Source organism: Acomys minous (genome assembly GCF_964271855.1).
Source record: "Acomys minous genome assembly, chromosome: 13".
Lineage (NCBI taxonomy): Eukaryota > Metazoa > Chordata > Mammalia > Rodentia > Muridae > Acomys > Acomys minous.
In genome coordinates, this window is record NC_140495.1 from 42,614,074 (window position 1) to 42,640,780 (window position 26,707).

A 26,707-nucleotide genomic window follows, 5' to 3' on the forward strand; every position below is an offset into this window, starting at 1 on the left:
GTCATTATGTAATTGAAAGTAAAGGTTTTCCACCAGGACACACTATCATTGTGTCATTCACTTTGCTGGTTATCAAGATAAACTTTAAAACTAATTTATTTAATTCAATAACCAATTAAAGCTGAAGATTAGATAAAAAGCACCTGATAAGCTTACTGTTAGCCAAACATTAGCTTTGTAAACTGGCAGAGCATAGTGATATGGATTCTGACATTAGGAAGTAAACCCTGGCTAAGTATGCTTCCAGTGAGATTTGTATTCTGTTAGAGCTGCAATATACACTTGGTATTCTTTGCCCTGGTTCTATCATTTGTAAAAAAAAAACAAAAAAACAAAAAAACCAAGTTCTCTAAATATTAGCCTTAAAAGATATAGTCATTCTACACCAAGCGGTATTTTAGTTACCTGGAAACCTGGCTTTTGTGCATCTGAACTATTATAATCTTCCATGTCAAAAGACGGCAGTACAAGCCGGGCATGGTGGTGCGCACGCCTTTAATCCCAGCCAGCACTCGGGAGGCAGAGGCAGGTGGATCGCTATGAGTTCAAGGCCAGCCTGGTCTACAAAGTGAGTCCAGGACAGCCCAGGTTACACAGAAAAACCCTGTCAAAAATAAATAAAAATAAAATAAAATAAAATAAAATAAAAAATTTAAACAAGAGGGCAGTACAATTTTTTTCTTACAGCTGCAAGGTCATTTTTTTTTTTTTTACCACTTAAGACTCAAGTGAAATTTTACAAGTTTGTGCAGGAGCTTAATATTTTTAAATGAGTTATTTTTATTTTATATGTATAAGTGTTTCACCTGCATGCAGGTACATGCACCATGTGAGTGCCTGGTGCCCCAATAGGACAGAAGAGGGCATCAGATCCCCCTGGAACTGGAGTGGGCGATGGTTTTGAGCCACTGTGGGGGTGCTGCAGACCAAGCCCAGATCCCCTCAAGGTCAGTAAATGCCACTAGCCACTGAACTATCTCTTCAGCACCAACTTAATGGTTTTTTGACGATTACTGCTTGTCATTTGATTACATAGCACCTTTTCTTCCAAAAGCACATATTCCCTTAGGTCGAGGTGCTGTACTGTCTTCTACCTAGATGATGGCATTAGCACACTGCCCTTTACCAGGTTATTTCAACAAATCTAGAAGCTGTTAAACAATTACCCTGTGAGCATAGATATGGAGCAATTGTAAGCTGTTTAAAACAGAGCACTCTCTACTCCTTGGTATCACTTTCTAATATCTCTTTTTCTCGAGACAAGGGCAGAAACTTCTAGTGTGGTGTTGGGCCGGGTATATAAAAAGCTAAAAGAAATGGACGTTTATTGAAGTAGATGTGTAGAAAACCACTTACTTAAAACACAACAACATCCCAAGAAGACCATTTACTTTCTCCATGATCGTTAGATTCAGCAGGCTGCTTCAAGACACACTAAAGACTTTGGGAGTCTCAATTTCATGTTATGAGTTTTTGCTTATTTGCTTGTTGTTTTCTTATTACTCTGGATAGATGCATTGCAGATAACTATAGTAACACACACACACACGGAATAAAAACATCCTATGGGCATCTGTGCTTTCATCTCACTTAGACAGTAGTTTTATGGGCTGACTTGAGGGCCTGAACGCCAGGAAAGTTGTGTTGTGGTTAACTATTCAAGAGAGTCTTCCACAGAGGGAGGACAAAGGGTGCCGCAGCTCTGGGTGTGTGGGATAAGCATAAAAAGATAGAATTGGAGTTCAGCAAACAAACATTCACGAATATTCTATTTATTTTAAAAATCGTCCTTTGCACCCAGCCAGAAATCTAGACAGCAGTAAATAAACACCATGTGCATATGTACTGACTGGTCTTTTGGAGAAATGCTATATTCCAGGAATACGTTATGAAAAGTGGTGCATTTTTTAGCAACTAAAAAATAAAATGCTTGTGAGGCTTCAATGTTGAGAGAAAAAGGAAAGAACACTACAAAAGCCAGTCTTTTTCAAAGCTCCTCCTCAGCTCCTTTTCTACCTCTGTCCTACTCCTATCCGACGCCCCACTGGCCTGAATTACCCTGACTGAACCCTATTTCCCCTCTAGTTTGCTTTCTTCTCACTCTCTACACTTCCCCAAGGCAGAGACCTCCTTTACCGAGGTCTGCATGGCAAAAAACAACGCGCGCCTGACAGGCATGCTGAATCGGCTGAGTCCAAAATACTATGTTCAACAAGGTACAGTCTACGCAGTGCACTGCAGGCCGGGCCAGCCCGGGCTCTGGAGCGAGACTCATGGAGGCCCTGCCCTGCCTCCGAGGCGCCAGTGCGGGTGGGCGATCGCTGCGGGTGGCCGCAGGGACCCTCGGGGCCTGGATGCTCTCTGTCCTAATGACGCATCCCCCGAACCCTCGCGGACCCCCACGGCCTCACTTCCGGCCAGCGTCTGGGCGCCTAGCCTTGGGTGGGCCGGGGAAAGTAGGGTCACCCCATTCACCCGCGACTGCGCCCGCCAATCACCGCGTCGCGCCGGGCAGCCTGTGCGGAGGGGCGGGCCCGCGGGGTTACTCCGGGCCATTGGCCTTGGGCGGCCGCCCGCTAACCTCCGGGGACCTGGCGAGCCGAGCACACCAGGCGGGGCATGGAGGGTGCAGCCCCGCGGGAAGGGCCAGGCGCGGAAGCCTGGGAGAAGAGGCGATGGGGGACACACACCGGGGACCGCAGCTCCACGCCTGTGGAGGGTGCCCGCGTGCTCCGGGGAATCCACATCCTGGATAGCAGGCTGTGGGCCCGGGTAGGAACCCCTAAAAAGCCGCCCTCCTTGAAGCTGAATTTCACTTCCCTTTTGTGAACTGAAAAAGGAAAGGAAAAGGGACAATGAAAATGCCCTCGGCCTATTTCAAAAACCTTCTCCCGAGATTATCTGCTTGGAGATCTAACCGCTCAGGAGAGGAAGAGGAAACAGTGACATTTTCTTTTGTCAACCAAGGGTCACTCCCTCCTCTCCTCCCCCCCCCCCCCACTCCTCCGCATGGGGTAAACCTTAAAGGCACAGAAGAGCAGTTCGATCATGAACTACTGCTAAATGTTTTCTCTTCTCAGTGAATCCCCATCAGTTTAGATGTAGAAACAGGCTCAGAAATTTATCCTGCCAATGCCACAGTTGGGAAGTTAACCGAGTGCGGGGGCCCTTGCAGATGATGAGCTGACATTCCAATGGGGGACATAGGAAAGCTTTTGGCCTGTAGGTCAGCAGGGTGCGCCTGGCTAAAGGCAAGCACGGCTTGGATCGAACATTGTGTTTCTTCAGAATTCTTTCAAGAGTAGTTTCCAAGCCAGAACTTTGAGAGGGCGGAGGGAAAGTTCAAGTATGTTAATCACAAGGTCACTTAGGTTGGTGCCGCCCTTTGTAAACCTGCCTTAGTTAGAGTCACTGTTGGTGCGGATGAAACACCATGGCCAAAAAGCAACTTGGGGGAGCAAAGGGTTCATCTTACTCGCAGTTCCATACAACCATTCATCATCAAAAACGTGAAGGCAGCCAGGTGTGGCGGGGCATGCCTGTAATCCCAGAACTCGGATCTCTGTGAGTTCGAGGCCAGCTGGTCTACAAATCGAGTCCAGGACAGCCAAGGCTCCACGGAGAAACCAAGAAACCTTGTCTCGGAAAAACAAAAACAGAAGAAACAAACAATCAAAAAAAAAAAAAAAAAGTGAGGGCAGGAAACTGGAAGCCAGAGCTGATGATGATGCAGAGGCCGTGGAGGAGGGCTGCTTACAGATTTGCTTAGGGTGGCTTGCTCAGCCTCCTTTCTTACAGCCCAGGGGATGCCTCAACTCACAATGGGCTGTGCACTCCCACACCAATCAATAATTTTAAAAATGCCCCCAGGCTTGCCTGCATCCTGGCTTTATGGAGGTATTTCCTTAATTGAGGTTCCCCTCTCTCCCATGAATCTAGCTTGTGTCAAGGAGATATAAACTAGCCAGCAGAAACCCTGTCTTGAAAAAACCAAAAAAAAAAAAAAAAAAAAAAAAAACTAGCCAGCACATGACCCCCAACGTGGTATTAAAGAAATGACGTCCTATTTTTAAATTTTGATTTACTTATTATTATGTACACAGTGCTCTGCTTGCATATACTCCTGCAAGCCAGGGGGGGGCGCCCTATCACATTACAGATGGTTATGAGCCACCATGTGGTTGCTGGGAATTGAACTCAGGACCTTTGGAAGAGCAGGCGGTGCTCTTAACCACTGAGCCATCTCTCCAGCCCAATGACATCCTATTTTGTTGTGAAGTATTGGTAGAGTGGATGATGGGGAACAGTGGGGGCCGGGAGTGGGGGGTGGGGCCTGGGGGGGGGCGAGGCTTGTTCAGGGACGTAAATATTTGTGGCAGGATTACTACCGCCCTCTTTGTAGGAGGAAATCTGTGATCGGATTTAAAATAATCTGGTTTGGCAGATTAGGAATGTGTGCGCTGCCTGCTCTACACTTGGGCACACAGAGGAGCTAGTGAAGAAGCCTCCTCCTGTCGCTGGGAAAGCTTTGGAGGAAAGTCTGCCGGGAGTCCATTGTGTATATAAATAGTAAAGGAAGTCAGCCATGGTGTAACCGTTGTTAAGTGTAAATCAAGAATTATGGGGACACAAGAAATTTTGACAGAGCATCAGAGGTTAAGATTCAAGGGAAAGAAAGGCTCTTGAAGGCGTCAAGCATTGTTAATAGACGCACTAGCCATTTAAAAGAAATGCCAGCTAGGCATGGTGGGGCGCTCTTGGAATCTCAGTCTCAGACCAGCCTGGGCTGCCAAGTGAGTTTCAGGCTGTCGTCCTTAGACATACGGTGAGATCCTGTTTTAATAAATAAGTGGAAACAAGGTAAATAAAGTAAAATAAATAGGTTAACCCAATGTCTTTTTAAGTATAGTATTTGTATTAATTCTTTATGTATTTTGACCACATTCACCTCCCTCTCCTCCCCTAACCTCCTCCCAAAATCACACCCCATGCCCCGCTTACATCTCCTTCCAACTTTACGTCCTTGATGGTTTTTTTTTTTTTGTCTTTTTTAATAACCCACTGAGTGTCGTTTATGCTGTCCATATATTTCTGGATATGGGAGCTCGGTTGACCTTCAGGGAGGGGGGACATGCCCTTCAAGAGATCTGATAAGTGGTTTGAATCTTCCTTTCCTGGAATCCGTCAAAAATCAATAGCTACTCGGTTCCAGGTGGGGACCGGAATGCTGCCTGTCTTGAACTTCTGCAGACAAGCACAGATGCTGTTAGGTTCATGAGTGCGGTGGTCCTGTCATGTTCAAGGGCTACTACTTGTTCCAGACCTCTGGCTCATATGATCTTTCTGCTTCTTCTTCTTCCCTGGTGATCTCTGGGCCTCGGGAGGAGAGTTGTAATACAAATGTCACACTTGTGCCTAAGCACTTCATTAAACATGTCTTCTCGTTAACATTTTTGTGTTTGTGAGTTTCTACAATAACTACTGTTTACTACGCATAGGCACTTCCCTGATGAGGTCTGAGAACTGCACTAACCTGTGTGTAAAGAGAGATGGATTTAGAGGCCAGTGTTTTTTTGTCTGTTTAGCAAAATAATAGAATAAGTTCATCCCTGGAGCCTGTGAGCTCCCCAACCATAAGTTCATGGCCAGATTTACATTACTAGGCATGAGTTTCCTCCTGCGGCATGGCCTTAAATCTCATGAGAAAGTGGTTGTTGGACACTCCTGAACCACTTGTGCCACTGTTGCATCATGAGCGTATCGTGCCACACCAGTCATTTCTGTAGCTCACAGCATTCCCAGCTGGGTACCACTGTTGACGACTACCCTGCCCCCTCCAGCAGCCCGTGTAGTACTCTTTGATACTCTAAAGGCTACCTAGTAGGAGGAGCCTTCCTGGCCAATACCAGTTTGATTTCTACTCCACACCAAAGTGTGTGGCGTCTTCAGCAGCATGATCTTACCTTCATGTTCTAGTGGGCAACCAAAAGCAATGGTGATAACTTGTATTCTTTTGGGCATCTCTGAGACACCCCTAACCAACAAACTCAAGGGAGGGGTATCCTCTACCTGGCTCTGGGATTTTAATTTGGCAACCTTTGGCTTCCTGGAAGGGCATTATCCTCTGAGCGGTGTTAACTCCAACTAAACAGGGGGCTTATAAAAGAGCAGCTTAGTTTTCCATATGGCTTTCCCAAACATCTTAGTGCTGATTTCCCCTTTGCCCTGTCCTCCCAGCCCTCTTCCCACTTAACACCCACCCCTTTTCCCCTTTATATCACCCATATTCCACTATTCATCTTCCCTTAAGATCTTTGTTGCCCTTTCCAACCAGTGGCCATTTTCTGCTTTCCTGGATTCTACAGGTACTCCAAGCTAAACACTCAAAGCAAAAGAGTCAACACTAAGGTACACATATGAGTGAGAACACATATTTGTCTTTCTGGGTCTGAGCTAGCTCACTCAGTATAATGTTTTTCAGTCTCATGCAACCGGCATCTTTAAGTCACTGTGCAATAGGGTTCCCAGTGCATTTTGTGCAAAATGGCAAGTCTATGCCCTACAGCTTCTAAAGGCCTGCATGAGCTGGGTATTGCTTTTCTGCCCTCTTCTATGGGCACCGTTTTCTCTTTGTTTCTCAGAGGCAAGTTTTTCTCACTACAAGCCTGTTGTACACGCCTCCTTGGCTCCTTCACTAACCTGGCCCTTTTCTTTAACCCTTTCCATGCCTGATCTGCTCCTCCTTCCACTGAGAAGCTCCCCTTATCCCTAAAATGTGTTATCAGTATACATGTCATTAAATCCTTTCCTGTTCCCCAATATCATCAAAATTGAGAGGATGCTGTTGTTTGTGTCACGGCGGTGTCTGTTCTGTGTGACTCCTATTGGATCCTTTCCCTTTAGGCTTATAAGAGTTTATGACGTGCTTTGTGTCTGTTGTGCAGCCCATAGTGTTGCGATCTACTGGCCTTACTTGTCTTTATGCCCCGTATAGACATGGTTTTGTGTCCGATTACATCCAGTGCACACGGGCAAGTGCTCAATGTAGATTTTGTCAAATTTATGCTTAGGATCTACTAAACATTATGTTTAGGATGGTCTACCGTAGGATATGTGCTGTGGGATAGAGGGAGACAGGCTGAGAGAGGCCAAACAGAGTCAGATTGTGATTGGGTATTTTGCCCAATCAGCTAGACCTGCTGTATTCCATGTAGAAATCATTGGGCACTTAGAGCTGCGAGCGCTTAAAATGTAGTCAGGTGGAGCAAGGAACTGAATTTTAAGTTTTAAATCAACTTACATGCTGTAAAGTGTGTTCTGAGCAATTCGTAAATGTGACTCTACTACTCTTGTAATGATAAATTTTATGAAATGTAAATATAGAAAGAAATTGCCCATCTAAATTGAGTGGCACTGTAAATGTCCTGGATTTTGAGACCTTATACAAGCCCTTCTCCCCCAATTCATCTTTTTATTGATTGCATGTTTAAATGGAAATGTTTGTATCTGTTAAGTAAAAATACATTGTTAGAGCTAATTTCACAGTAGTAGAATTGAAAGCAAGGACACAGAGTCTCAGACACCAACACCCATAGCAGCATTCTTTTCCTTTTTGTTAGATTAAGATCATTTTAAACTTATTACCATGTGTGTATGAGTGATGATGAAAATGCATATGTGCTATAATGTATGTTTGGAAGTCAGAGTTCTTTTTCTTCTTCCACCATGGATCAAATTCAGATCATCAGGCTTGCATGGCAAGCTCTTTTACCCAGAGAACCATTTCACCAGCCCTCATGGAAGCATTATTAAAAATGGCTCCAAATGAGCTGGTACCTTGCTGGCCCACAGCACTGTGATGCAGGCAGTGTTACGGGTGCAGAAGAGCCGGCCCTGTCCCTCCCTGGCCATCACACTACTCTCCTTAGCAGATGGCTTCTAAGGATGATGCAGGTGGAGAAATACTCATCTTCCCCGGGGGGGGGGGGGGGAGGGGGGGAGGGAGAGAGGCTGGCCAGTAGGAATTTCACCATCCTCCAGTGAGTATATAAACAACATAAAATGGACTTGCCTTTTCTGTTTTGGGGGGAGAAGGTCATGGTGGGGGTCAACATGGGAAGACTGGAAGGTTAACATGATTGGGGTGCATTGATGTGAAATTCCCAAATAACCAGTTTTTAAAATAAATAAACAACAGCCCCAAATGTAGCACCTCAGTGTCTAACCACTGGCAAACATAAACAAAATGTGGTATAAGCAGTAAATTTTGTGCTGTGTACATTTTTTACAATAAGAAATTTAGAAACTAACTTCACTTATCTGTACTTAATTTTCAACTAGGAAAATTTAAATTACTGACATGGCTTCCAACCTGAGCTGGAAGAAGTCTTGCTAGAAATGTCATTTTACCATCACAATGATGTGCTGACCAGAGAGCACACCATCAGCAGGACACATGCATGGGCTGGATTTCAGGAAACCTGCTCCTCCTGCACTCAAAGAGACCTGGATTATTTGCTAGGAATGTAATCGGGACTCCAGAGGTGTGCATTAATATGAAGCTGCAAAGCTTCCGGGCCAAAGGAATAAGGAACATCCCGTATCATGTCCATATGCAGCTGTTAAGGAACAAAAGAAGACGGCTTTGCCAGACTCTATACATTTGCTACTTGTGTATTTGTTGACACAAGTACACAAACAAAACCAAAACCCCACCATTAATGTGGATGAGAATAAGCCATGATTATCAGATAATTTCTAAGCCCACTGTGGGAAGAACCCTGCTGTTTGAAGCTGCAGTCCTCCGGGTCTGGACAGCCATTCTGAGCTCGGCGTCAGTTGTAGGACTTCCCCTCCCTAGCAGGCCCTCCAGCTCTCTGCATGACTCTATCTGAAGAGCGTCTTCAGTCACAGATGCCCCTAAGCACATTTGATATACGGCCCCTTGACAGAGCTCCCTGCTAGCGCTCACCTCCCTGTTGTAGGATAATGAGGAACTGTGTTCCCACTCATATGATAGGCGCCTGCTGCCAAATGTAAAACAAGCATCCTTAAAGTGCCTGGTTTCAATCAGTGATGAACTCCTATCCTGGAAGCCCCCACTACTCACTCCCCAAGGGCTACATAGCCTTTGTTCGCCATGATTAAAGTTGAACTAGCTCCTGGAGTTGATCCTGGAATGTTAGATCTCCAGCGTGCTTACAGCCTTCCAGGCCCCGTGTCTCGTCTTCTGCTCCTCTTGCCTCCTGGTGGCCATCAGAACCGCCCCCCCCCAAGGAAGAGGAGAACCACACCCACAAAAATGAGGTAAATAAAACAGTATTCCTCATATATCTCATGGACAGTGGACAGAACTAGGTCAAACAGCTGGGAGATAATAAGTAAACTCCTGTGGTGAAGGGATTTGTCAATGTTGTCAAATTTCCAAGTAATAAGCTTCCTTGGAAAAGGGCAGAGGATAATGATGAACCCATGAGCTTAGGATTTAGTTAAAAAAAAAAAAAAAAAAATATATATATATATATATATATATATATATATATATATATATATAGAGAGAGAGAGAGAGAGAGAGAGAGAGAGGGGGGAGTATAAAACAGTGTATGTGGAAACCTCTGGGGCTGGGGAGCACCGTAGGGTGAAGTCCTTGTGGCCTAACTGGGAACCTGCTAGGTACGTCACTTGCATAATGGGCTAAGTTGGCAGTATGCCCAATGTGGTGTTCCTCATTTGTTGTGGGGTTGGATGAGTTACTGTATGTGTGAAAGGGCCCTCTAATCTAAGCCAAGCAGCCCAGAGAGGGTATCACTGAGCTCAGCCCCAGCATGAGAGCTTTCCAGTGTGCTCTGACCCATACCTACCCGCCTCCATATGGCTTAGGAAGCAGCCCAGGTTTGGAGGCCTGCCCCATGAGCACCCCTGGGGCCCTGGTGTCTGATAGCTTAGATACCACGGTCAAAATTATTTATGTTCCAGAATTAAAATTTCACTTGAGTTAGGTGAAAACGTTGCTCTACTCCAAGGCATGCAGGGCTCAAACTATACTTTGATAGAGGAAAGTCTCTGGCCCAGTATATGAATTTAATGATACCTTTCTTTACATCACACACACACACACACACACACACACACACACACACACACACACACCACACACACAAACTGAGGAGTTTTTTCAGCATGGACAAAATTAGAAGCATAGTAACATTTGAAAAGTTTGCACCAAATAAGGTTTTTTTAATTTTTCATCTACCTATCTGTCTGCTTATCTGTAGATCTTTTTTGCTTTCATCTTTAGGACAGCTACATACAGCATCATTCTTTTTATATGGCTTAAAACAGTGTCTCAGTCTGACCATTTTCATAATTACCAAAATGTACTTCCCGAACCAATTTAGCTACAGCACTGCTGCCGGCCTGGGGTGAGAGAATACCTATTGAGAAGCATACACACTCCTCCATCTTGTCCTTGGCTATTTGGCCTGTATTTTTATGGGTGTGCACGTATATGCGGGCTGGTGCGTTTGCATGTATATGCACATGTGTGTGAAAGCCAGAAGAAAACTTTTGGACGCTGTTCCTTGGAAACCCTCTGCCATGTTCCTTGAAACAGTGTCTCTTACTGGCCTGGGGCGCGCCAGGTTGTCTAGGCTAGCCAGCTAGCCAGACCCAGGCTTCCTCCTGTCTCCACCTCCACAGTGCTAGGATTTTGCTTCGTTGTGCCTAGCTTTAAAAAAAAAGTGGGCTCTGGGGTCAAACTCGGACCTCATATTTGCAAGGCAAAGCACTTTGCCATCCCAGCGACCTCTCTAGCCCTTGAATGGCACCTTGGAATGATTTTTACATGTACCTCTTTTTTTTTTTTTTTTTGAGACAGGGTCTCTCGGTGTAGCCTTGACTGCCCTGGACTCGCTTTGTAGACCAGGCTGGCCTCGAACTCACAACAATCCGCCTGCTTCTGCCTCCCAAGTGCTGGGATTAAAGGCGTGCGCCACCACCGCCCGGCCTTTACTTGTACCTCTTATCACGATTACAGGAATTAGTTGCACCAGGATCCCTGAAGACCCTCCAGGAGTTTTTGTTTGGGGGAATAAACAGGATGTTTCATGGACAGCATCAGGACCAGAACCTATGGATCTAAGATTTTAACCTTTCTTCCTTTCTGGGAGGAAACTCAGCCTGGTATGGCAGATTCCTGAGTCAAGCTACTATGGACGTTTTGGTGTTCCTTCCTGCTTGTAGTTTCTCAGGAGCCAAGCATGGGTTCCCTATGCCTACAACTGTCCACAGGGTTCATGTATGGCCAGCGATGGAGCGGCATTACAACAAAGATGTTAAAGGCATTTGGCCTCCATTTTTTCCATATTAAAAAAAAAAGGTCTTGATATCTTTCATCATACAATAGGGTTTCTATTTAGTTTCTAGTATATGGCAGCCACTTGGCAGATGAGGGGACAAAAGAGATAAAACTCTTGACAATCCCAGAGTTATAGCGTCCTGTCGCTGTCAGGCTTTCCGGAGGTTTGATGGCTGTGTGGCATATTTCAGAGAGATGATCTGACTTCTAATAACCAATGCAGTTTCAGTTATCTTCCCTTTCCGTGTCTGTTAATGTCCGTTCTCCGTATATTTAATCGTAATGTAGAATTTTTGAAATGCTGGAGAACTGTCGAATACAGGCACAGAGGGACATATGCGTCTAAATTGAGCAGGGTTGGAGGGTGCTATGATTGAGTGTGGTGCTTGTAGAACCATCAGCTGACATGGCGTTGGAGGATGGGTGGGTACGGAGCAGGAGGCCTGGGAGAAGCCAGTTAGGGCTTTTGAGGGTTTTTAAGACAAATCGTTTATGCCTCGGAAGATATGATAAGAAGGGTTCGGTAGATAGGGCAAGATAATTTAGAATCATCTCACACACAGCCTGTGATGAAACAATGAATCCTTAGAGCAAGGCAGCAGGGAGGGGGAGGGGAGGGCTGGGGGTGAGGGAGCAGCCACAGAACTTGGTAGGGCTTGAGAGGACGAACCAGCAAATTCCGGGAGGCGCTGAAGACGTATGCGGGAGCCTGTTTGTGACGTGACTCGTTAAAAACGCAGGGCAACAGAGACACTTTAAACCGATGAGTGTGAATTTACCGTGAGTGCAATTTGTCCCAGCTCTCAGTGAGATCGCAGTTCTCACTAATGAAATAATGATATGCAATTCAGCTCAATGCTCTCTCTCTCTCTCTCTCTCTCTCTCTCTCTCTCTCTCTCTCTCTCTCTCTCTCTCTCTCTCTCTCTTTAGTATTCCCACATTGCTGAGAGATTACACAAAGATGAATAAGACTAGCCCCGCTCTCAGCACGACGAAGGAAGCCAGTACAAGCAGGAACAACAGAAAACAAACGGCAACATTGCATAAGAGCCGAACAGGACTCAGCAAGACCCGAGGGAGGAAAGCATCCTGGTCCTCTGGAGGCGGGCTGTGCTCACAAGTTGCACTGATTAGAAGCCTGTGTCGTAGGCAACGCAGCTTTCGAGCTGGGGAAAACGATGCTTTCTTCACAGGGCTATCCCGTTTCAGTAATCAGACTTAGACACATCTAGTGAAAGTCGGCCCGGTGTGGGGCAAGCAATGCCATGAAAATCTCGGTGAATTCCTTCGCAGGGAATGGATGACACAAGCTGTGTAGGTGAACATTCATGCCTATAAACAGTGAAGCAAGAGACTGGCAAAGCTGTTGTCCGTTGGAAAGGACTGTAGATTCTAATTACAGACGCCAGCTGATCAGTCTCTTGATTCTATTCCTGGATACTTTTGAAGTATTGCCGCTTTGATGGAATGCACTGGTTAGCTCTGGGAAACATGGCCAGAGAAAGGGGCTTCCTCAGCACTGTGGCGGCTTCTCTCAGCACTGTGGCGGCTTCTCTCAGCACTGTGGTGGGCTTGCACGCAAACAAGCCTCCTTCGGGTTTGAGAAGACTATATGAGCTTTTTTTTTTTTTAAACCGTCATTAGTAAGTTCTTCCAGTGTGTGGTATGTGACAGCCAGGCCATGCCTTAAACTGGCATAGGTATCTCAGGTCGTGTGTGCCTGGTTCAGTTCAACACAGTGTAATTTCAATTTTGTGTTGAAAACACCACAGTTACTGACTCAAAGAGGAAAATACTCCAGCCTGAATGTTGTGTCATATCTGTTTCTGTTCTTCCTGAAATGAGGTTTCCACCCAATGGGATTCCCTTCCCTTCCTCCTCAATCTATCTATCTATCTATCTATCTATCTATCTATCAATCATCTATCTACTTATCTATCATCTATCTATCAATCATCTATCAATCTATCATCTATCTATTGTCTCTATCTACCTATCATCTATTATCTATCTATCCACCTATGTATCATCTGTCAATCTGTGTATCCACCTACCTATCACCCATCCATCCATCCATCCATCCATCCATCCATCATCCATCTATGTCTGTTTGTCCTTGCTTTTTATCTTTTCAAAATGTCGAGTTGGTTCCTGTCCTCTAGCTGGGCAGCCGTTTATTCACATCTCTGCTACTCTTAGAGGTCATGTCCACGACCAGACTCGCTCTTCTTTGTTATAGACAGAGTGTTGTTCTTCCTTTAAAACTAGAAGGCCGGCTTCCAATATTACGTAGCTCACAAGCTGCGGAGAGCGATGGCTCAAGGTGCCGTCTGCTTCTCTCTCAGTTTTATGTGTATGAAAGTTTTGTCTTTATGTTTGTATATGCACCACCTATGTGTCTGGTGTCCTCAGAGGTCAGGAGGCAAATCTTCTAGAACTGGAGCTATGGATGGTTCTGAGCCACCATGTGGGTGCTGAGAACGGAACCCGGGTCCTCTTCGAGAACAGGTTTTCTTAACTTCTGAGCCGTCTCTCCAGCTCCTGCTTGTACTCTCTTACTTGAGTTGACAAGCAAGTAATTGCTTATTATTTGAATGTCATCTGACCATCTAAGGAGAATGGTTGCTTAAGAATTTGGGTTGCTGGATCCATCAGTTGAAGCTGATTTTTTTTTCATCATCTTTTTTTTAGTGGGCAAGTCCTCCCATCTCCAGCCCAGACAGGCTGCGGGAGACAAATTCACTCAGGAATTATAATCACATTTCTGTCAGCAGGACGTGGTAATGTGTTTCCATTGGAAGGTGTTTGCTTGTTTGTTTTTTAATCCTGTCTTCTTTTTTCTGCCTTATGAATGTGATATAGATTCATCATGGAAAATTGAAAATATTTGTTGTTTGAAGAAAATCACTGCACCACTCATCTCTTAGATCATTGCTATTGTTTTTATTTTATTTCCTTCCTGCCGCTTTTGTTTATAAAGTATAATTTACAGATACACATCTCAGTTATTATGCATATAATGTTTAAATATATATATATACTCCTATTCTTTCTCTTTAGTGTTGGTTAGCAAGTTCTGTATATTTAAGTTTAGACAGCAAACTCTTTGCACTCCCTCACCCTTTGAACGTCTGTTTCTCTCTGTTGTACATTAACTGGACACAAGATCTTTGCATGTGGACAGTGTGGGACCTTTGATCATATTCCATTTATCCAGAAATGCTCTGGAGGGAGGGGGAATGACACCACTTTTCTAGGTCTAAACATCTTCCTTCATTGGCTTTCATTTAAAACTCTAGTGTATAATCTGAGTCACTTTTCTGCAAGACAGGATAGAAAGTAGCAATCATAGTCCCATCAAGGGCTGTGGGTATCATAAAACACTGGACCGGACTACAAAGGTATCCCATGAAACATACGAGTACAGTGGGATATTCAGTTCTTAAACATGCTTCTTTTAATTAATTTATTTTTTGAGGCAAGGTGTCTCTATGTCCCCCTTTTCTGTAGACCAGGCTGGCCTTGAACTTAGAGATCCATCTAAAGGCATGCACCACCACTGCCCAGCCGTATTTACATACCCTAGTGACTTGATGATGTTTTCTCTAGGATTCATAATTGGCGGCATCCACAGGCTAAGCGTCTTCCAGGAGCTGCTAATTAGGGGAAAAGTTAGCCTCACACAATCCTGTTTCCTCCCATATATGGTAGCATCAGTTTTGTAAGTTTTGTTTCTAGAATTTGTACCTGGGCACTAGTAGATGCTTGTCAGGGTCGGAGAGGGAGAGAGAGAGAGAGAGAGAGAGAGAGAGAGAGAGAGAGAGAGAGAGAGAGAGGTTTACTAAGGTGTGTTCATCACTAAAGCAATGACCTGAAAGCCCAGAAGACTCTTTTTGTCTCATCCCTTAAAGAACAGGCCGGCTGGCAGGACCCTTATGCCAGCCCTCCATGGCTACCAAACACAGACTTCCTGTCCAGTCAACTGCTGTTTATACATAGTAGGTACTGAAGTGTTAATTTAAGCAGGAAGGGTTTGTGTAAGCCAGTGGTTCTGAGCTTTCCTAATGCTGTGACCCTTTAAATACAGTTCCTGGTGTTGTGGTGACCCCGCCCCCTTCCATAACATTATTTCATTACTACTACATAATTATAATTTTGCTTGGTACTGCAACTAAATCATAATGTAAATATCCCATATGCAGGACATCTAATATAGAACCTCTGTGGGGGTTGTGACCCATGGGTTGAGAACCAGTGGTTTAAACCTTTTTGGTGCTTGTTGTAATCATGTATGGCTGGCTTAAAAAACAAAACAAAACAAAACAAAACAAAACACAAACCTTCAACTTTTGACAGAGGAAGGCATGGTAAGCAGCCATGATCTCTAACGGTAGCTTTTCTATACCTTAACTTTAAATGTTTCTGAGAGAGAGTGGCAGGAGAAAACTGCTAATCAGTAATTACCTAAATTGATAAATTGGTGAGACACGCCCAGCACAGCAGTTTTGTACTGCCTACTTTAGTGTGTTCCCTGGGCTATGTGCATCACCACACCTTGAGCGTGTTCTCTCGTTTGTTTTTCCTCCTTTACTGCGCTCTCTCTCTCTCCCCATCCCACTGTTATAACTCAGAGATGTAGAGTTGGTTTTGCAAAAATGCAGAAATTATTTTAAAATGGGGCTTATAGCATAGAATCAGCCGGAGAGGTAGAATTATTTTGGCCAGCCTAATAAATGAAGACTACATGTGACAAACAAAATAAATAAATAAATATTATAAAATAACAAAATAAAAAATAAAAAAATAAAAATCTAGCGGGCTTAGGTATGGTGTTTTGTATTCATAGTGCTCGCACTGAGGAGGCTGAGGAGGAGGGATGGTAGCCAGTGGGAGTGAGTTGCCGCCTGGACAGCAGAGCGAGCTCCTGTCTCAAAAACAGACAATGAACAGAATCATCCAGACAGGTGTAGTGTTGCACACTTGCTGTAGGCATCCCAAGTCTGAGGCTAGCATGGGCCACCGGTACGGGCTGGTTTGTGTATCAACTTGACACAAGCTAGAGTCATCAGAAAGGAAGGAGCCTCAGTTGAGGAAACGCCTCCATTCAGCTCCAGTGCAGGCTTTTTTTTTTTCTTTTTTCTTTTTTTAATCTTTTTTAGTGACCAATGGGGGAGGACACAGCCCATCATGGCTGGGGTCACCCATGAGCTGATGATGGTCCTGGGTCATATAAGGAAGGCTGAGCAAGCCATGGGGAGCAAGCCGGTAAGCAGCACCCCTCCATGGCCTCTGCATCAGCTCCTCCTCCACCTTCCTGCCCTGTGTGAGTTCCTGTCCTGACTTCCTTTGATGATGAACAGCGGTGCGGAAGTGTCATGGTGATTCATCGCAGCAACAGAATAATAGATTAAAGCAGCATGTAACGAGATCTTGTTTCAAATGAGCACCTACTCCAAAATTAAACATATGTGTGTGTGTGTGTGTGTGTGTGTGTGTGTGTGTGTGTGTGTGTGTGTGTAACTTAAAATCTTGTGTATGGGTGTGGGTATAAGCATGTATATACGCATCCCCATAGAGCTACAGTTACAGGAGTTGTGAACTACCCAGTGTGGGGGCTGGTACTTAATTCAGGTCATCTGGGAGAACAGCAGTTGCTCTGAACCACTGAGCCTAAGCCCTCTCGCCAATCGCGAATATTCTTTCCCTCCTTTCCTTCCTTTTTTCTTTTCCTCTTTCTTTCTTTCTTTCTTTCTTTCTTTCTTTATTTCTTTCTTTCTTTCTACTCACTCCCCCTACACAGCCCTGGCAGCCTGGAACACACTCCCTTTTGAGACCTCAGTGAGCTTTGCCTGCCTCTGCCTCCTGGGTGCTGAGATTAAAGCCGGGCGCCATCATGTATGGCCCCAACAGCTGTTTGTTTGTTTTTTGATAAACATTCTTTTAAACAGAGTAGGCATAGATGAGTGGTATTTACTTGAAAGCTCCGTGCCACATCACTCTCAATGAGAACACTAATGTTCTCCTCGAAGTTAGATGAAGAGGGCAGGATGTGCGTTACCATGAAATGAACCTAATTTATTTTTTAAAAATTAATGAATTCAGATGACAACTCAATTGTTCTCCCATCACTCGTATCCTTCCGTTCCTCCTCCCCTCCCACCCCCACCCCATCACCCTCCTTTAGTTAGGTCCATGTCCGAGGAGGATCTCCTCCCCCACTTTATGGTCGCAGGATACCAAGTCTCATCTTGGTAGTCTGCCTATTCTTTTCTTTGAGTGCCACCAGGGCTCCCCCACGAAGGGGAGGGAGGTCGTCAAATATGGGGCACCAGAGCTCATGTCAGAGTTAGTCCCTGCTCTCCGCATAACTGTGGAGGATGTCCTGTCCGTTGGCACGGAACCCCTACTCTGATCTAGCCAATGAGCCTAATTTAAAATAGGTCTAGGTTTGTTCTGTGCTTGGCACGTAATAGACACTCGGGTATTTGGGACCAGAGAGAATGAAACTGGGAGCGGGACTAGTCCCCGGCGCGGAGGCGGCCAGAGAAAAGGAGCTCGAGGACCCAGACAGCGTCCAGGCCGGTCAATGTATTGTTCACTTACACAGCTAAGATGGCCGACTTCCTAAAATGGCTTTTTCCTGCCAAAGGGAACTTTTCCATCTTTCAGGGTGATGGGGTGGGTGTGGTCTGTGCACCCTGGTGGGAACCAATCAGCTTACGTTTCTTTGAATTAGCCAATCCGCTGTAGTAGCCCAGACCTGCCAATTCTGAGAAAGAAAGAAAGAGAACTCCTCTCACCCCAAACTTAAAATTTTGGTTCTGACTGACGATGTCCTTGGATTCCAGATGGGGATGGAGAGGTTTCTGTTCATATGCTCTCTCTCTCTCTCTCTCTCTCTCTCTCTCTCTCTCTCTCTCTCTCTCTCTCTCTCTCTCTCTCTCTCTCTCCCTCCTTCCCTCCCTCCCTCCCTCCCCCCCTCTCTCTCAGTAAAAGTTGGTTGAGCGCTGAAACCTTGGTTTTCCTGACTTCTCATTCTTTAAATCAGAGGAGAAAAAGAATCTGTCCCGCACTCCTAGACCAGCCTCACCATAATGGTCAAAATCTTTATGCCTTGCAGGCAGGACCATTTTACTCCAGGAGAATCCATTAAAAAAAAATTATCACAAGTAACGGGAGCATTTGCAACAGTAGCTAATTTAAAAATGAATATATACAAATATAAACTGTGTTCAAAGTGTAATATAGTAGGAATGATAACCCACAAAACTGATGACAAAAAGCCTGTTTTACATAAAGAAAATCTTAAACCTGCTGAGCGTATTAAAATGTACTTCATTTGTTCCTAGCCATTGTGACAGCTTTAACCTGTACTAATAAAATGGCAACAGAAAAATTTCAAAACCATCCCACTGATGAAAGTTTTTTATGGCTGATTATGTGGCAAGGGATATTGAAACAGTGAAAGGTTAAGGCTCTGCGATTTTGAAAGAACAGCTTGGCAATACTTATAAACTTAAGTTCACCCAGTGATTTCAGTGCAGGAGGAAGGAGACTTAGCAGGTGACAGTGAGGCCCTTTGCTCCAGAGGCAGCACTTCCCTGGAGGAATCACAAGGAAGATGCGCGTGTCTGAGGAATCTTCTGGAGAGCTGGCTCTTTTTCTTCCAACTTTCTCAGAAACTTGGAAGCAGAGATTTTTCTTCTTGGATGCTACATCTTTTGTTTCCTATTGCTCAAGCTTTGCCCAGCAAGACTACCACAAACTTCTAGACTGTGTTACCTGGCCCTTCAGTGGCTTGTTAAGAAGCCAAATCCTGGACCACAGACTGCGGTGCTTCCGATCTGAAAGTGGAAGCCAACCTAGTGATGGATTTCAACCGAAAGAAAGGAGTATGGAGGCTGTAGAAGGCTTTGGGGGAGGCTGCAAAAGACTTCTGAGGTGAAACACTAAGACACTGAAGGAAGGAATCAAAAAGGATGCCAGATGATACAAAAACCTCCCATGATCATTGTAAAAATGGCTCTATTTCTGGAAGCATCCTATGGATTCGATGCAACCCACATTCCAATGATAGTCTTAATAGACTAGAAAAATAATGTTAAAGTTAACAGAGTAGCTAGAGCAATCTTTAGCAGAAAGAGTAGTGTTGGAGGTATCACAATATCCCGTCTAAAATTATATTAGAGCTATAGTTACAGAGACCATATTGTGCTTGCACATAAAAAAACCCAGACATGTAGATAAATTGAGTACAATAGAAGACCAAGAAATAAATCCATAGTTACGGTCACCTAGTTTTTGACAAAGGCATTAAAAACCTGGTCAGAGAAAAGACAGCCCCTTTAACAGATGTCCTGGGGAACCGAGACACCCACATGTAGAAGAGTGCAACAAGATCCATATCTTTTAATCCATATCTTTTATCCTGTATAAAAACCAACTCCAAATGGGCCAACCGCCACAGTATAAGATCTGAAACTTGGAAACTACTAAAGTGAAAGATGGGTAAAGCAGGTTCGAGGCTTGGTGGCACACACCTGTAATCCCGGCACTCAGGAGGCAGTGGAAGGCAGATCTGTGTGAGTTCAAGGCCATCCTGGTCTTCCCAGTGAATTCCAGGTCATCCCGAGCTACCCAGTGACACCCTGTCTCAAAACAAATATACAAACTGGACGCTTCAGAGGCATAGGCAAAGCTTTCCAGACAGGACACTCAATGGCACAGGAAATAATCCTAAAAACCAACAGATGGAATTACACGAAACAGAAGCTATTGGCCAGCAAAGTAATCAATCACAAGAGGGAAGAGACAGCCACAGAACAGAAAATTCTTTGCCAGGTACACATGGCATTAACTACAAAGGTCTATAAAGAACTCAAGAAACTAAATACTCCAAACCCAGATCACTCAATCAATAAATGGGTCAATGGACTAAACAGACATCCTAGAAGAAACAAAGAAAGGAAGGAAGGGAGGGAGGGAAGGAGGGAGGGAGGGAATACACATGTCCAATAAATACTTTAAAAATGTCCAATATGCTTGCCCATCAAGCTCATATAAATTAAACTGTTTTGGGATTCTATCTCACCCCAGTCAGACAGAATGTCCACCATCAAGAAAACAAATGGCAACAAATCTGGGGAGGATGTGGGAGGAAAAAGATACTTAATTCACAACAAGCGAGAATGCAAACTTCTGTAGATACTATAGAAATAACTGTGGAATTCTTCCAGAAACCTGAAAATAAGATTATCATATGACCCAACTATGATTACCACTCCTGGGTGTATATGGACAGGGCTCTAAGTCAACACACTACAGAAATACTTGCACATCAGTGTTTATGGAGGCACTGTCCAGAACCTAGGACCAGTCTGCATATCCATCAACAAGTGAATGAACAAAAAGTTGTGGTACGTCTGCTTAATGGAATTTTATGCAGCCATGAAGAAAAATGAAATCATGACATATATAGGAAAACAGACACAATTAAAAATGATTATGTTAAGTGAGATAAGCCAGACTTAGAAGGACAAATATCTTACTCATGTTTTTTTCATGTACATGGGACTAAATTTAAAAGTGAGAGAGAGAGAGAGAGAGAGAGAGAGAGAGAGAGAGAGAGAGAGAGAGGAGAAGGTCAGAGAGTAGAAAGGGGATTATCAGAAGTAAGGAAGAGGCTCTGAGGTGGTTGGAAAGAGAAAGCGATGGAGCACATATAATGGAAAAACAGGAAGATTAACTGGGGAAGAAAGGTAACAAATTAGACGAGGAAAGGGATGAGGGGGGGAGGGCAGTGAAAGGGTGCAACCAACGAGAAAAAGGTAAAACGACAGGTGTATATAAAGTGTCATGATGAAACACTTTTCTCTGAATTCTAAAGTAAATTTAAAAAAAAATGTGGAGGAAGAAAAGTTTCACCTATGACTTTCCAACCAGAGATAACAGATGTCAATATTGTGTGACAGTCCCCCCAAAAGGCAGAAAATGTCTGGTGGCATGTTAACAGATACGCAGCATCATCGATCACAGGGAAGTGTAAAGCTCTGTCTCTTTGAGCTAGTGCCAAACTTCTTAGGGTAATTTACCACAAACGAAAGAGAATAGGGGCGGGGCAGGGGGCGGGGCAGGGGGCGGGGCAGGGGGCGGGGCAGGGGGAGGACACTTATCAAACACAATAGTATTGTCAGGAACACAAAGGGTATCACAGCCCTGGAAAACAGTTCAGTTTCCTTAAAACACTAAAAACCAAATTAGCATCTGATCCAAAAAAAAAAAAAAAAAAAAAAAAGAAAAAAGAAACGTTGGAACCCCAAGAAATGCTTGCTCCCACAGTAACAGCAGCATTACAGCATCCAAGGTTTGGAAACGCACGTCCACCAAAAGGTAACGGATAAATGGAAATGCACCATAAACTTTTGATTTTGAAAAACAAAACGAAACAAAAACAAAACAAAACAAAACCCTTCCCATTTGTTACTTGCGTGGCCCTGGAAGCCATTATCCTTCAGGAAATAAGTCAGCTAAAAAAGGACAAAGGATGCACGCGTCTCACGAGGGTGAGCAAACAGAGACTGGGTGCAGAAGGAGAAGGGTGACGCCTGACAGAGGCTTCTGAGACTCTTTTTAAAACAATTTTTATTAATTTATTCAGATTACAACTCAATTGTTGTCCCATCACTTGTATCCTCCCCATTCCTCCCTCCCTCCCGCTTTCACCCTATTCCCCTCCCCTAGGTCTATGACCGAAGAGGACCTCCTCCCTCACTATATGGTCATAGGCTATCAAGTCTCATCTTGGTAGTCTGCTTATTCTTTCTTTGGGTGCCGCCAAGCCTCCCCTCCAAGGAGAGGTGGTCAAATATGGGGCACCAGAGTTCATGTCAGAGTCAGTCCCTGCTCTCCACAGAACTGTGGAGAATGTTCTGTCCATTGGGTAGATCAGAGTAGGGGTTCGATGTTTACTGTCGTATTGTCCTTGGTTAGTGCAATAGTTTGAGCATATCCCCCCAGGTCCCAATCCACCCATCATGATGTTCTTCTTGTAGGTTTCTAGGACCCTCTGGGTCCTTCTATTTCCCCATCTCCTATATTTCTCTTACCTAGAGTCTCAGTAGGATGTCCTCCTACTCCCAATCTCCTAGTAAGTGAAGACTTTCGTGGGACATGCCTTTTGGGCTAGTGCCCAATTATAAGTGAGTATATACCATGTGAGTCTTTCTGCTTCTGGGTTAACTCACTCATTATGATCATCTCTAGTCCCATCCGTTCGTCTACAAATTTTGGGATTTCCTTGTTTTTAATAGCTGGGTAGTATTCCATAGTGTAAATGTACCACGGTTTCTTTATCCATTCTTCAACTGAGGGGCATTTAAGTTGTTTCCAGGTTCTGGCTGTTATGAATAAGGCTGCTATGAACATGGTTGAGCACATGTCCTTGTTTTGTGGTGGAGCATTTTCTGAGTATATTCCAAGGAGTGGAATAGCTGCGTCTTGAGGAAGCCCTATTCCCAGTTTTCTGAAATAGCACCAGATAGATTTCCAAATGGTTGTACAAGTTTGCATTCCCACCAGCAATGAAGAAGTGTTCCTCTTTCTCCACATCCTCACCAGCATGTAGTGTCGCTTGAACTTTGATCTTAGCCGATCTGATGGGTGGAAGATGGAATCTCAGAGTCGTTTTGATTTGCATTTCTCTGATGACTAAAGATGTTGCACATTTCTTTAAGTGTTTCTCAGCCATTCAATATTCCTCTGTTGAGAATTCTCTGTTTAGTTCTGAGCCCCATTTCTCAATTGGGTTATTTGGTTTGATGGTGTTTAATTTCTTGAGTTCTTTATATATTTTGGATTTTAGACCTTTGTCAGATGTAGGGTTGGGGAAGATCTTTTCCCAGTTTGTAGGCTGTCGCTTTGTTCTGTTGACAGTGTCTCCTGCCTTACAGAAGCTTCTCAGCCTCATGAGGTCCCATTTATTAGTTGTTGACTTAAGGCCTGGGCTGTAGGTGTTCTGTTTAGGAAGTTGTCTCCTGTGCCAATGTATTCCAGGCTCTTCCCCACTTTTTCTTCTAACCAATTCAGTGTCTCTAGTTTTATGTTAAGGTCTTTAATCCACTTGGACTTGAGTTTTGTGCATGGTGACAAATATGAGTCCAGTTGCATTTTTCTACATGTAGACATCCAGTTAGACCAGCACCATTTGTTGAAGATGCTGTTTTTTCCCCCATTGAATAGATTTGGCGTCTTTGTAAAAACTCAAGTGACCAGATGTGTGTGGATTCATATCTGGGTCTTCAATTCGATTCCATTGATCAACCAGCCTATTGTGCCAGTACCATGCTGTTATAATTACTGTTGCTCTATAGTACAGCTTGAGATTGGGTATCTTCACTGTGCCCACTTGCCTTGAGCCTGGGAGGTTGTCTTTGGGTGTTGGTTGGATAAGCAGCACGTTCTCTGGGTGATTTGAATTTTCTCATGGCAGGCACTTGGGTGAGCTGTGTCATCCCAGGGTGCAGCCTTGAGTTGTTCCATTATCTGGTAATGCTGTTCTTTCCATGAAAAGCTGCAGTTTAGAGAATTAAGAAGATGATTCAGAGGAGCCTCTCTGTTATGGTTTATTTTCTTTATTTCCTTTTTTGGTCTTTCAAGGCAGGGTTTCTCTGTGTAGTATTGGCTGTCCTGGACTCATTCTATAGATCAGTCTGGCCTCAAGCTTAGAGATCCCCCTGCCTTTGCCTCCCAAGTGCTGGGATTAAAGGTGTGTGCCACCACGCCTGGTTCTTTTATAGTTTATGATCTAATAATATGATGAACCTATTTTTTCATTATGATGTTCATGTTACCAAAAGGCTAAACGTTGAGATAAACATATCTAGGGACACACTTCAAAACATAGTGTATTCCTCACTGCAAATGTAAAATTAAAAGGAGCTGGAGACGGTATGATTGCTTACAAGAAATATGTTTCTTTGTAAATTAAGATGTTTAAAGAGTGAATTTCACAGTGCTGATGGATAGAGTTCAGTTGGTTTTGGCAAATGTGAATATTCATGTAACTCACATCTGGTCAACATACTGACACTCTTTGCAGCCCTTCCTTTCTAACGCGAGCATCCTTTTGTAGCTCCCGGTTAGCCAAAGGAGAAACAGTGCAGGGAGCTGGTTTCATTTGTGCACTCAGACTGACTATTAAAGCAGCTAGCCAAGACAGCAGCTTCCACCAGACGGGAGGAGAAACCTCACTTGACAGGTACTGGAAATGTAGGGAAAATTAGATGTCACAAGTCCACTGGACCTTTGATTTGTTATTCTTCATTTCTAGATGTATGTAGATGTGTGTGTACGTGTGAGTGCATGGGTGAGATGGGGGAGGGGCGGGGGGGGGGGAGAAGCCACAGGCTGGCCTTAAAGCCTTAACCTATAATCTTTCTACAGTCATGTACCATGCCTGATCAGCTGGCCTCGCTGAGGGTACCAACCTGCACACACTACTCATGCTAAAAGTGAAAGAATTATGACAAGACATCTTTCCGGAAATCTTAGTTCATGGAGGGCATGTATGTTCAAGAGTCACTACAAAGGGACAAACTCCATTCTAAATGGAATCCCCCCTGTTTCAGTTGTTGGTAGTTCTGAACATTAGATAACATCCCCCGTCCCTGCCCCCCTGCCGCACGGGATCAGAGGCGCTTTAATGTGTGACTGCAAATAGAGAAAAGGCAGAAGCAAACCCCGATGGCGTTTCCATCTTGACTTGTGTGTGACTTTAATATCAATGTGAGGATAGACGCGTTAACCCAAGCCAGAGTGTGCTGTGACACCCTCCTTCAGCTCAGCAGCCACACAACGATACACAGAACCATTACAAGTCTCCAGGCAATGGCAGCCTTGGGACTTTTCTTTAAAAAATAAACTGTTAATTGAGGGCAACAGGATGGTATCTGCAGCATTTTCCCAAAACCACACAGTAGATCCTATGCACTCACTAAGCTGCTCTGAGTGGCCCAGCGTGCAAGAACATGTCGGTAGTGTCCATCTTCCCTGCTGTCTTAGTAAGATTGCTACTAAAATGTTTTGAACTCTATATTTTAAAATATGTTAGCATATTTTCGTCAACCAGGAGATTGACTCATGCTTGGTCACTCCTAGAAGCAGTTGTTGTTCTGATTTTTTTCATAGTCCTCTCCCTGCCCCCCTCCCCCTGCCCCCCACCCCTACTCCTTCCCCTCTCCCCCCCCCACCCCCCAGAACTTCAGATACATAGAATTGAATACTATACATTTTTGCAACTGACTTTCTTCACCCAGTGTGGATTTGGGGGATTTCTTCATGTTTCTGCACGCATGGGTGGTTTGTTTCTCTTTATTATTTAATTGCATTCCACTGTCTGAGTACATCAGTTTATTTTTCTGCTCTATTGATGGGCACCTGTGTTGTTTCCAGTTTGAGGGCTATTATGAATAAAGCTGCTCTAAGCTTTCTTACACAAGGCTTTTTGTGGGCGAATGTTTTCATTTATTTTGTATAAACACTAAAATTGGTATTACTGAGTCATACAACAGATGTGTGCTTAACTCTTTTTTTTTTTTAAATGCTAGATTGCCAAACCGGTTAAACCATTTTACATTCTTACCAGCACAGATGAAAGTTCTGTCTCCTTTATATTCTCAATAACATTGGGTGGCTATCAGCCATTTAAACTTTAACCATATGAGTGAGTTTACAGTAATATATTATTGTAGTTTTAATTTGCATTTCTCTAACAACTAAAGATCCTGGGCCTTTTAAAATGTACTTATTGGATATCATTATATTTCTTACGAAGTTTCTGTTTACCTCTTATTTTTAAAACTTGACAGGTGGGACTTCATAAAACTAAAGACCTTCAGTACAGCTAAGGAAGCAATCTTTTGAGTAAATGGGACAGCCACAGAGTAGTAGAGAATTTTTGCCAGTTATACATCTGACAGAAGATTAATATCCACAATATATAAGGAACCAAGAAATAAATGATCTAATTTAAAAAATGGCTATGGGTTTTCACAGAGTTCTCCAAAGAAGAAATAAAAATGGCTAAGAAATATCTTTAAAATGTTCATCACCCTTAGCACCTGGGGAAGTGTCAAATGAAACAACTTTGGCAATAAATGCTTATGAGGATGTGGGGAAACAGAACACTCGTTCACAGTTGTTGGGAATGCACATTGGTGCAGCCATTCTGGAAATCAGTGTGGGAAATTATCAAGATGCTAAAAATAACGCCCCCCCATATGACCTAGCCATGCCGTCTCTGAAGGACTTGACATCATACACTGCAAATTCGTCTCAGTGATGTTCGTTGCTGCT

The 26,707-nt window shown here is 44.0% G+C and overlaps 1 protein-coding gene across 1 annotated transcript; it reads left to right on the top strand.

Moving 5' to 3' along the window:
* Positions 1–894: 894 nt before the first annotated feature.
* On the top strand, positions 895–26,314 carry LOC311580710 (uncharacterized protein; the record flags this gene model as incomplete). Its single annotated transcript, XM_084752401.1, has 4 exons — positions 895–947; positions 2,086–2,772; positions 24,486–24,611; positions 26,221–26,314. The coding sequence occupies 4 exons, from the start codon at positions 895–897 to the stop codon at positions 26,273–26,275; spliced, it is 921 nt and encodes a 306-aa protein (XP_084608527.1). The 3' UTR covers positions 26,276–26,314.
* Positions 26,315–26,707: the final 393 nt, after the last annotated feature.